Here is a 12,216-nt window from a genome sequence, read left to right as displayed (position 1 = left end):
AGCAAAGACGTGTTGAACTCTGTTCAAGTTAGAGAAAGGATAATAAGAGCATATATTAATTAAAACTTGTTAATTAAAGTCTTTCATCTGACTTTCAAGTTTGACTGGTTTCCAGAATGTTCCCCCATAGGAACAAAATGGCAAATGCCATTGGGATAAATGTCTGAATCTGTTGGAGACTTAAAAAGAAAACATTTTAAATCAAACACCTCTCAAAAATAGACGGTCTTCTCATAGTGCAGGTAATTCTTGCATAGCACAGATAATCTACTGGATCCCATGTGAACTCCAGTTTAGAACAGGGACATCACACAATAACGAATGCCAAAGATGCCATTAGTGAGAGCAGAGATAGAAGTTACCCACAATGCCCCCCAGTAAGGTACCTACAAGAGTCTACAGACTTCCCACTACTAGAAATTGCACTAAAGATGCTTACTTTCCAGAGCTCACCCTCAAGTACCCCAGAAAAAGCAGCTAACAAGAAATGGACACACTGAGACAAATGAGCATTATTTCTGTCTTCCTACATGGAGTTGTGTGAGAGGAGACAATGAAAGAAGTGTCAGTCTAGCCATCAGTTTCCATTTTGCCCCACCCAAGTAAGGTCATGCGAGACGGAAAACAAATTATTTCATTTGACACCCAGAAGACAGGAAGTAGAGCCTTCCAAGGCAGGAGCCTATTTCCTAAATTAGTTTAGGCTTCTTGATTCCAGAGAATTTCAGATGACCAATAAGAAGGGACTGATGACACACCTCCAGTCAGACTCTTCCAAAAACAACATTTATAAATTAACAGCCAGTGGGAAAACCCAAGTCTACAGAGCCTGTTGTTCTTGCTAGTTTTTCCTGTTGCCACCCACTGAGCACCCTTAAGGGAGGAATGGGCTGGTGAAGCCAAACACAGCTTCTTTCCATGTCCTCAGCCAGCCTAGCTCTTGTGCATGCTAATCTGCATCCACTCCCTCTCACTATGTCTCAACCCTCTGCCCAACAGTGATAAATTAGCCCTTGGGAAGCTCCTCTTTGGACTCAGAAAGTAGCATTCTATGCAGAAGCTTATCAGTGCCAACTCTGCCGTATCACATGCTATGTACAAGTAAACTTAACCTGGTGGGCGAATTAGCTTCTCTTTCTCGCCTGGTAAAAGGAACTGAGCCACGTGCTCTGTAGCAAAACTCCTTTTCCCCTCAAATCTTCAGCTATGTTTTCGTTACCCCTCACACACTCCTTTCCTTTGAATTCTGAGCTAGGATGTTGTATCCATGAAGGTGGATCCACCTCTGACCCCCACAAACTCCTGCAGTGTCTGGAGCAGAGAAGACACACAATATGGAGTGAATGGAGGAAAACCTCACTCACCCTGGCTTCTCTTTAATATTACTCTGTAACCGTAGTTACCATCAGAGAATAAATGACATTGGAGGGTGTGGGATGCTTGAACAGATATGCATTGTTTGTAAGACTGAAGACTGTGTATGTGTGCACATGTGGAGGCCAGAGGTTGACATAACGATGTTTTTCTTGATTGCTTTCCACCTTATTTTTGGAGATAGTTATCTCTCATTGAGCCTGCAGCTCACTCATTTGACTAGACTAGCTGGCCAGCAAGCTGCGGGGCTTCTCCTATCTCTGTCTCCACAGTATGAGGGTTGTAGGTGTGGTGCACGCTGTCATGCTCAAGTTGTTATGTGTATGCCAGGGATCAAAAAACCCAGGTCCTCATGCTCGCAAGGCAAGCACTCTACCTATTGAGCTATCACTAGTGCCCCAGAATCTGATGGAGGATTTTTTTTTTTTTTGACAGACTTCAAAGAATTTTCTGGGGATGACTAGAATCCTGCACCTGTTCACATTACCCCTTCCCCTCACTCAGCAGCCTGATAACAGAAATTGAAAACACTGCTGAGTGAGTTCAACTTATATCAGAGTGCTATGGAGGCTTCCTGGCTTCTGAGTGATGGAGTAAAAAGAGCCCTACCTTGAATATTTACAAGCCAGTACATTCCTGCCAAACCACGAAGAAGCCAGAGTTCCACCCCTTGTGAGTTTGCAGCCAGGAAAGGAGAAAATCCACACCATACTAGGATAGCCAGTAGAAAACCTCACTTCCCTTTTTGGTTAGAATAATCCTCCACAGAATGAGCCCAGCCAACTGAAACCTCATTCTAAAAGAAACAATAGAGGAAGTACAGAGAGGGAAACAGAGGAGATAAGGAGCTCTGAACACCTTTCTACCAGAGTCCAACTGCACAAACCCAGTGTCATCCAATGCAGCCGCATGTACAGCCTTCCCCAGCTGTCACCCCACATACCCAACGAGCACTGGGATCTTCCCTAACAGACTGAAATCTAGAACTCTGCAGCTGACGAAGGTGCTCAGAAATACCCTCACACCACTGTGAGTTTGACCATGCTCCAGTGAATATATGGGCAACACAACATGGGTTTGGTATATATTTTTTTTTCTTTTCTTCTTTGTTTTTTTGTTCTGTGGAGGTCTGAAGGGTGGGAGGTTGGACCTGGGAGGACTGGCAAGTGATTGTGATCCTGGTGCATTATGTGAAATTCCCAAATAATCAATAAAAATATTATGTTTGAAAAAATAAAATCCTTCATATTTGTTTCCTTGGACCAAAAGAACAGAACAGTTTAAACAATTCTGGTTAAGGAATATGACTGGATATTATACAATCAGAAAATTGAGAATAAATCAGGTTTAAACATAGGACTTTAAGGCAGGGTTGTAAAAGGAATCTTTAGAACGGAGTGTACACTTTGCAGCCGAAACTTTAGTAGAATAGTCTTGCACATAGTGAAAAACCACAAGAATGAAACCATCAACACCAGAGATTCTTCCTGTAAGAGGTCTAAGGCATTGCTCAGTCATAAGGAATGAGAGAAAAGAGGCACCTCCCCGGGAAACTCTTCCAATATGGCAGTACTTATCCCAAGATAAGAGGTACAGAACTAAAGGTGGAGGCAATGTGAAGGAAAGTAGGAGTCAGTGCACACTGACCAGGGATGTAGACAGGCACAGGAGCCTGACTCCCCAAATGATATCACCCAGATCTAGGTGTCTAAGGATGGCAGGAAACAAACACTAGAGTGTGCATCACTCAGGAGGGTCATTGGCATTCTGTCAAAGAACAGCTATAGGAAAAACACAGCAATTCCCTTCTCCTTACTGGTGGCTGGGGTGCTCCTGATGAAGTAGGGATCATCCTGGTCTCCAGTTGAGTGTACAGTGGGAAGGTTGGTGTGAAAAACATAGCCATCTGAGGTGCTCTTTTCACTGGAGGATCCGCTGCTGACATCATCATCTATGGTACTTGTGGCATTGATGTCTTCTGGGTGTGTTCTGTACTCGCCCTTCTTGCTGTAGCGGGTACCATCACGGTTGACAATAGCTGAAGGACACAGAGAGGCACCTTCAGAACTTCACAGCTGATACATATTTTGAGTACCAGAAAGACAGTGGATTGTCGTAGGACACAACTTTGAAGCTATTTTCTTTTGCTTTAAAAACATCTGTCTAACTAGTGCTGAGATATAGTCGGTGAGATGCTCTGGAAATGGGGAAGAGAAAGTTGAGGTACTAGGGAGCCCCCACATTTGAATCTGAGCTTCAGATCTGTCTAGATAAGGTAACCCTGCAAGCTTCAGTTTCCCTGCTAGTAAAGGAATGAATGGCACTGCTTTCTGCATGAGGTCATAAGCAGCATGTGATACGCTGTGATATGCGTTTGGCATAGTAGTTAAAATACCTGGAGGCTCCATTGGTGACACCTCTCCCACACTATGCAATCCCTTCTGAAATATGTATATATTTTGTTATTATTAATTCCTCCAACTCCAGTAAGGATCTGAAATAGCAGTTGTAAGGCCTCCACAAAGAAGTTATATTTGCAATCCATTCGAAAGACTCTTTGTGGCCGGGTGTTGGTGGCGCATGCCTTTAATCCCAGCAGAGGCAGAGGCAGAGGCAGAGGCAGAGGCAGAGGCAGAGGCAGAGGCAGAGGCAGAGGCAGGCGGATCTCTGTGAGTTCGAGGCCAGCCTGGTCTCCAGAGCGAGTGCCAGGATAGGCTCCAAAGCTATACAGAGAAACTCTGTCTTGAAAAACCAAAAAGAAAGAAAGAAAGAAAGAAAGAAAGAAAGAAAGAAAGAAAGAAAGAAAGAAAGACTCTTTGTAAGGGGTAACTTTTATCACTTTTAGCAAATACCTATTTCTGGGTAGAAAAAATGGTTTGTATAAGTATTGCCAGAGTTTCAACCATCCTCAGGGAAATTCAACACACACACACACACACACACACACACACACACACACACACACACACACACACATCAGAATCTTTGGTTTAATAAATGGTTGACCAGAATGAACCAGAGGAGAAAAGGCAAAACTTAATTAATTCATTACCCATCCTTAAAATGTGTTTTCTGCCTTGAGCCTCAGCCATTTGCTATACACAGCTACTTATGTACACTTCACTGGGGATGTTTCCTGCTAAATTGCATGGGTGGTACCAAGGACTCTTGTTTCACTTATCTAGTTTGCTTAAATGAAACTACTAGTAAAACCAATGTTGGAAAACATTCCACGGTCCCAATCACATTGATAGTGTCTGCAGAGGAAGATCTGATGAGATTACTGACTACTAAGGGCTACGCTCTTCTGATGAACTTCAAGCCAAGGCAATTTATATTACGTTACCATTAAAAAAAAAACTTCATTTATTTAATGTGTGTGTGTGCACACCTGTCTGAGTTTATGTGTACCATGTGTGTGCAGAAGCTCACAGAGGCCAGAAAAGGATGTTTGATCTTCGTGAACTGGGGTTACAGGCAGTTGTGATATCCATGTTGGTGCTGGGAACTGAACCCAGGTTCTATGCAAAAACAGTTAGTGCTCTTAACACTGAGCCAGCTTTCCAAGCCCCAGGCAATTTATAAAGAATGGAAGTTTATCTTGTTTATGGCCCTTGAGTCCTGGCTGAGAAGTTGGGATCTGCTGAGGGTCTTTTTTATGTATACCATCATACAACAGAGAGCATCATGTGGTAAGACAACAATCGAGCCAGCTCAGGCCTCTCTTCCTTGTCTTATAAAGCCACTGATGTCATCAAGCCTCACCTTCTTTACTCCATCCGATCCTAACTACTTCTCAAAGATCTCAACCCCATTTACTACCAATGTGTGAAACTGGAAATTATGTTTCCAACGCATGAACTCTTGGGGCAGACATATTCAAACCATGGTATTGACCAAACTTACAGAAATCTGGAGTTTGGAGGAAATGTTCAAGATCCATGGAAATTGGGCATTTCTTAAAGCATCTTACAGGGGCCAGGCACGCATGAGACACATTAGAGTCACGTGATGATTCTGGCATGCTGTATCTTACACATAAGGGAGCCTGAAGTTTAGGAGGAAAAGTTGTGGCTCTAGTATCACATGGTAGCTGTTGGGATGTGAAGCATCCTCTGACTGCTACAGGACATAGGCCAAGTGAGAGGCTGGATTTACACAGTCTAGGGAGAGCTCATCACACTACTGCTGCCGCTGTGTCCACACACCCTGCTGGGGACTGACTCTAAGGAAGCAGAAATAAGTTTTCCATCTTCTAAATTGGTACATGCAATTTTTTATAGATGATCTAAGATGGGTGTGGTATAGATGACATTGAAGCACATACCAGGAAGCTTGTGGCCTTCATAATCATGTACTTCAGTTATATAGACAAGAAAATTCTCATGTGGGTGTCTCCATCCCTGAGACTACTTAAACCTCTATTTTACAGAGCGCAGCTCAGGTGCAATCTTTAACAGCTAGAAAACTATTATTTACCTTGTCTTGCACTAAAATTGATTTTTAAGGTTACCTCTAATTTCTGGCAAGTAGTATCAGTTTTCCCTTTGCAGTTTCTTTTTAAAAAAAATGAATTTTATTTGGAAGAGAATGATCAAGTAAGCGATGGTGCAGTGGAGTACACAGATGGGTTCCCAGTGTGTGAAAGCAGTTTTCAAATGACTGATATACCAGGAATGCGGCATAGGGGTAAATCAGAAGTTTTGCACCATCATGGAAAAGGAGAATGGGGTGTGGAAACACAGCCATTCTCCAATTAGAGAAACAACTTAATAGCCTATTTGAATAGTAACAGTAGAGAACACAACAGATGCCTTTGCCAAGAATGAGACAAATCACCCGAAACTAGAAGGGGTACGTACTTATGGTAACTGGTCCGTCGAAGGAATTGGGCAGGTCTGTGACAGATGTACAGTCTTCTTCAAGGGGTGCTAAGAGAAAGAACAACAACAAAAAAAAACATGAAATAAAATAAATGATTAAAAAACCCTCACAGTTAATGTGTCCTATTAATCAGTTAGAACAGAGTTTGGCTCTCATTTGTCCTAAATAACTTTCTTTTCTTGAAACTCGATAAGTCTATGAGAAACTTCTCTACCCTTTTTGGTGTGTTTTTACAATCTTAAATTCAGAAGTTCCAACAAACGTACTATTCCCACCCTAGCAACTTCGTTCGTTAAGAAGCACATGTATTCTAGGGCAAGTGTGCTGATATCTGTAATCCCGGAGCTGGGGAAAATAGATTGGGCTATACAAGGACAGAGGGAGGCAGACATTCTATATCTGGCATTGTGGTAAGTCTGATGTTTCATGTTTAATTGGGAATAAGATAGACATGGCTCTTCTCTAATTAAACATTATTAAATAGGCTTCTAAATTTCCTTTCAATTGCAAAACAAATGTGTAATCACTGTGAAAAATTTATAATGAAGGCATGTACAGACTATCATGAAAAATCATTTGCAATCCCAGATATCAACGTAGATGACGGGAAACTGGTGAACACACAATTGACATAAACATCAAAAGAATTTACTCAGTAATCAAAATATTTACTAAACAACAAATTCCCAGTCTTGTATTAAAGGATTAATGGCTTCATTTATTTGGCTGATATTTATGAACACTTCCTCCATGTGCAGGACTTCACAGCAGGCAACTAGGCTGGCCAACTTTGGCATGGGCACCCATACTGTCTTGGCATATATCATTTGGCTTCTTTTTTATTGTCTTCCATTTATCTTCTACTCTCACCCCTTCTTTAGGATTCCATGCTATGAGTTGGCCTAGCTGGTCAGCTCCAGGTGTTTTTAGGAGCTTTCTGGCCAGTACTTTCTGACACCCTGACCTATAATTCCTGACTTGTGTGTTATTCCTTTTTCTGAGACACGGGCTGTTATTACTCTCATAATCCTCCTACCTAAACATCTTAAGTACCGGGGTTACAAGAGTGATGCCATCATACCCAGCTGTATTACAGCTTTTATGGTGTGCATATCCACTTAAATATTAGAAGACAATTTCTTAGGTTTGTTTCTTCTAGAATTGCTTTCTGACCAAGAGAAAAGAAGAAAGAGATAGATGGGTGGGTAAATACGCACATATATGCATGGAGGTTTGGAGGGCCAGGGTCAGAAAACTGGCAGACAGCTGTCACAAGGAAGGCAGGTCTCAAGCATTTTAAAGTTCCCTTCCATAAACGGTTGCACACTCATAACACAGGCAGAAACAGAAATTGGGCAAACAGGTAGTGGCTGTTCATCAGTTACTATAAACACCTTTTGCCCAATATAAAGAGATTGTTTAGTATTCAATCAGTTCTTTGAAAGCAAAAGCTGCTGATGCTGTAGACATTCAAACAGGAGGAGAGTGAGTGTTAGGAAAAAGTATTCTTGCGAAAGTTGCTGTGAAAAAAAATTTAAAAATAGAGCCTTTTAAAGAAAAAGCCACCAATGGTGAGACCAGTATTGTACCCCTTCCTGACACATGTCACCCAGGCATATCACCTTCTAATTTCTTCCTCATGTGCACTACGATCTAAAATTGTTCACTTTACTTGATGGTGATTCATGCAACTCTCACACCACCCACCTGCTGCTTCCCACCATGCCATAGTGATACATGGGCTCTACCAAATCAGAGGAGTAAGTTCATCTGCTTGGGCCAGAACACTGTGTGGCAACAGAGAGACACTTAGCATTTATTTGTCAAATGAGAGGAAAAGGAAGGAAAGATCTCAAGTCTCCCAGGAAGCACATCTAAGATGCTATTTCCTAAAATGGTTCACATGTATCAACAGCTCCAGAAGCCTAGAAAGTGATGCTCTCAGTAGTTTTAAAGAGTTAACTGAGTCTTTCTAAGGGCCACTCAGCATTCGCAGGCTAGGTCATAGAAGATAAAAGCAGACAAAAGATGAGCCTGCTTTTATCCCTGGCTCTAAAGAATTTACAAGTCGTCAAATATATTTCTCTAGCTCTTTATTCCTTAAAAATATTTTCCAACCCCCTTATTTGACAATGTAGATACTGGAGAGATTTGGGAGGTACCTATTCTCTTTGTCTCAGGACTGAGACAATCTATGAGTTGTTTCTGGTATTTGGATGTGGAACATCCCCCAGAAATGGGCTTGTGATTTTCCAGGAGTGTAGTTGTAATGAGCTGGGCATGTCAACAACACTGAAGCTAGTCAGTCAATAATGAGAGTGTGTTCCCACGGAGCCTCTTCATGCTCCATTTCACCTAAAATTTCATAGAGAAGCCAAATCTGGCCAGGATGCCAAGATGCATGGTGACCCACATATGCAGTTAACATATTCATGACCGTGTCCACTCATGTGACCTCATTAGATTGAGCTTCACTCTCTTATGCAATGTACTGCTGTGGATGTCCCTGAACACAGGGACTTGTTAAATACTAAATTGGTCTTCCCTGGGGCTGTATTCTGAGGAAGTTTGGCTCTACTGGCTCCAAAAGGCTAAGATAACAATAATTCAGTCTTGGTGTCAATCTCTGGATGCCAGGTAGAAAGGGCACTTCCTCCAGGGTAACTTGTAGGTGTTCCATGAGTAAATTGCCAAACATTTCTCAAAGAAATGAGTGAATGTAAATCACAAATGCAAAATATGCTCCTTAATTCTACCTGAAGAAAAGAATGAGACATCTTATAGAAATCAAACTTTAAAACTCATGTTGGGCCTAAGATGCTAAGAGATGTGGCAGAAAAAAAAAAAAAAAAGATCACAAAGCCTTTTCCTGAGGGCTGCCTTAATTTTCCCTGGGAAGTCACAGAAATATGGGTTTTAAGCTTATAAAAGTTATCTGCTGTAGTATTGCTGGCTCTTCTCTCTGTTGCTAGTTTACAGGGCTCCCTCCCCCTGGGACCTCCTGGTTGCAGTCCCTGGGCTAGGTATAATCTAAGATTCTTCCAAAGACATTCTTGGAAGCAAGGTGGAAGCTGCCAGGTTCTTCACTTCATGTGCCAGGATATGGAAATTGCTTATCCCGCATTGCATTTATTCTTGTCTCTCCTTTCTGTATTTTCTGTCTTATTGCTTCTAGAAGATTGTTAATTCTTTGAAGACAAGAAACACGCTTTCTGGTTCTTTCTTACCCTCAATTTACTTAACACAATAGTGTGCAGATACTACTAATCAATAAATATTGTCTTTGAAATTATTATAAAAGCTTATCAACATGGAGTCCACGTAGAAAATAGAAAAAAATGAAAAACAGTTATTACTTTTCAACTTTACTACTTTTAACACGGTCATTTGGGGATGAAGCAGATCTCTAGTACTTCTCCCGGTTTTCAACAGAATTAACACCTGCGTCTGTAAGGAGAAGAGAGTTGGTTCATCAACATTGTTGACTGCTGTGCTGGGGATGGACTCAAACTCTGGGACAACATGAAGGAAAGGAAGAAAAGCTGCAGCAGCTGTTTGCCTTGATCGCTTGCTTCAATTCCTGGCCATAAAACAGTATGTGCTTTTGCCTGTTTCAATTAAACTTCTCAGCACCTTAACTCAAAGTGACACCAACTTGTAAACCAGCTGAGACAGTGTGGGAACACAGCAATGTGATTTACTGCATACATTCCCTGAACAAGACTCAGCAGGAGAAGCAAAAAAAACAGAACCCAAAGACTGAACAGCTGGCAGGATCACACCAAGCTGAGTCTTTGCCACCTGTTCAAGCCCTTCATTCCTGACCCCTTGTACAAAGATGGAAGAAGTTAACTCAGGGTGCTCTGTGCCTACTTCCTGTTTATCCATCTGAGCTTTGCTTCATTACATTGAGTACGGGCAGTGCCCTGTATGGTTTTGGGTGGACTTCCCCATTTTGATTGAACTCCTTGTGTGTTTTTTATTCAAATGATAGGGAGAGGCAAACTTGCTGTGATTTTTCTCCTTGTCCTATGTGTGTGTTTGTGTGTGTGTGTGTGTGTGTGTGTGTGTGTGTGTGTGTTCTCCAGGTCCTGTGCATACTTGGAATAATTCACTGGGTTCATATACTGTATTTCAACTACTTGGCTTCAACATATCCTCTTTCCCCCAAACTCTAGATTTCTCCTCTGAATTCCCACTCTAACCCTCAGTGCTTGTGAAATAATGGGTAGGTAGCACTGGCACAGTCAAAGGACACTGATGTAGTCTCCTGCTGCCCTTGATGCCCCCTGTTACCAAAAGCCCACATAGCTGGTATATCCTACCACCATATTATACTAGCTCTGGTTTCTTGGGAATAAAGTCTTTAGCCACATTCCAGCCTATTTTGCATCTTCCTTCCATGTTTAAGAAAATTTACAGTCTTGGAAGATGTGACAAGTTCTCCTCAAAGCCTTTTCTTTCCTGCCATATAGTTTCAACCCTTCAGGGGAATAGAAGATACAGTTTGAGAACTATGACTTTTGATTGTTGGCATTTAAAACTTTGACATTTATGGTTCTTCTCAAAAGACTCTGAAAATGTATAGTGCATTGAATTCTTTGTGGTGGCATGAATAGACTTGTAAGCATGATTTTTAAGCTCATAGTTGGGAAAGGCTTCACAGACCAAGGAGGGAGCCCAGCATCTCTATCTTAGCCTTCTTATTCCTGGTGGTCTCAACCATTGGGTAAGGGGCATTTTCAAGAAGGTCAATGGTCTATCATATCCTCCTTGCCTTTTCACTAGCTCCATTTACAATAATACTCTCAGCTATTTGGTTTGCACCCCCAAACTGTCAGTAGATGGGTACCACTTTCCTTTAGAAACTGCGTCAATTTCCCAACACACTGAAGGCTCTAGCAACTCCTCCTCTAAACCTCTTTAACTTCTTTGCCTGTAGTCCTGTCCTTGACAAATACATAGAATTCAGGTGTTCCTGTTCCGGCTTCACATGGCCTTCTCATCTGTCAAGAGCCCCACTCCTTTTCTTTGATTGTGGGTCTCCTAAACACTTCCTCAGATATACCCTTCCTGTTCACCTCTCAAATGAACATCATCCCTGGAGCTTGTACCTTCCTATGGTGCTTACTTCTTTAGCACTCTCCAACCTCGTGTAAGAGAATTGATATTTAATTGTTCATCATCTGCTTCCCAATCCTGACACGATAGTACCACGAATACAGGAATCTGGGTCTTCCCTTCTACTGTAGAGACTCTCAGGACTCATCTTGAGTGGAAGCTTCAGGAAGCTCCACCCAGGCTTTTACTGAACTACTGTCAGCCAACCATGCTCCCACAAGCAACCCAAAGAGCATGCACTTAGAACCAACCTGAGGCATTGAAGCAATATGTGTCGTAGTGGGAGGCATTGGATGTGAGGACATACACCCCAGTGTGATTGGCGGCACAGATGGCATTGGGGTGGATCCTCGGGATCACTACCTGGCCTTCTATGAATCCATACCTGCCAAGGAAAAAACACAAATTTATTAACCTATATGGCCAGGACATCTTTACATAATTTCCCATCAAATGACATTTAATGCATCACAACACTTCACTTTTTCACCCCTAGGGATATTAGGGGTTCCAGCAACTGAGCTCCATAAAATCTAAAAATACCAGTGCAGGAGAAATTTCAAAGCTGACAGAGGCAAATAGATTTTGTTTAAAGACCAGGAGCTGACGATCTTTCTTGTTTTTAAACACAAAGATTCATGAATGGAAAAAAATATGTTCCATATAAAATTTATGGCCAGCAATGTTATTAAAGGCAACAGAAAGCCAGAATTACAGAAGAAATAAGCTGTACAGATTTGACACTGAATTAACTTTTTATTTTCCAAAAAATGACATAAAAATAATAGCAAGAGGATTAGCCTTCCTTTTAGTCTAAGATTACACGTCTGACTCATT

General features: G+C 41.7%; 1 protein-coding gene across 12 annotated transcripts in view; it reads right to left on the bottom strand.

Annotated features, from left to right (window-relative positions):
• Positions 1–12,216, bottom strand: part of Cd44 (CD44 molecule (Indian blood group)) — an 82,984-nt gene that overhangs the window by 33,471 nt on the left and 37,297 nt on the right. For all 12 annotated transcript variants that reach the window (XM_027422375.2, XM_027422377.2, XM_035446272.1 and 9 more), the window contains exons 3-5: positions 11,631–11,764; positions 6,237–6,305; positions 3,191–3,412 (exon numbers count right to left, since the gene is read on the bottom strand). In XM_027422375.2, the coding sequence (XP_027278176.1) occupies positions 3,191–3,412; positions 6,237–6,305; positions 11,631–11,764 (425 nt within the window). The remainder of the gene's footprint in view (positions 1–3,190; positions 3,413–6,236; positions 6,306–11,630; positions 11,765–12,216) is intronic.

Source organism: Cricetulus griseus, chromosome 6 (assembly GCF_003668045.3).
Source record: "Cricetulus griseus strain 17A/GY chromosome 6, alternate assembly CriGri-PICRH-1.0, whole genome shotgun sequence".
Taxonomy (NCBI): Eukaryota; Metazoa; Chordata; class Mammalia; order Rodentia; family Cricetidae; genus Cricetulus; species Cricetulus griseus.
This window is presented reverse-complemented; position numbering and strand designations above follow the sequence as displayed.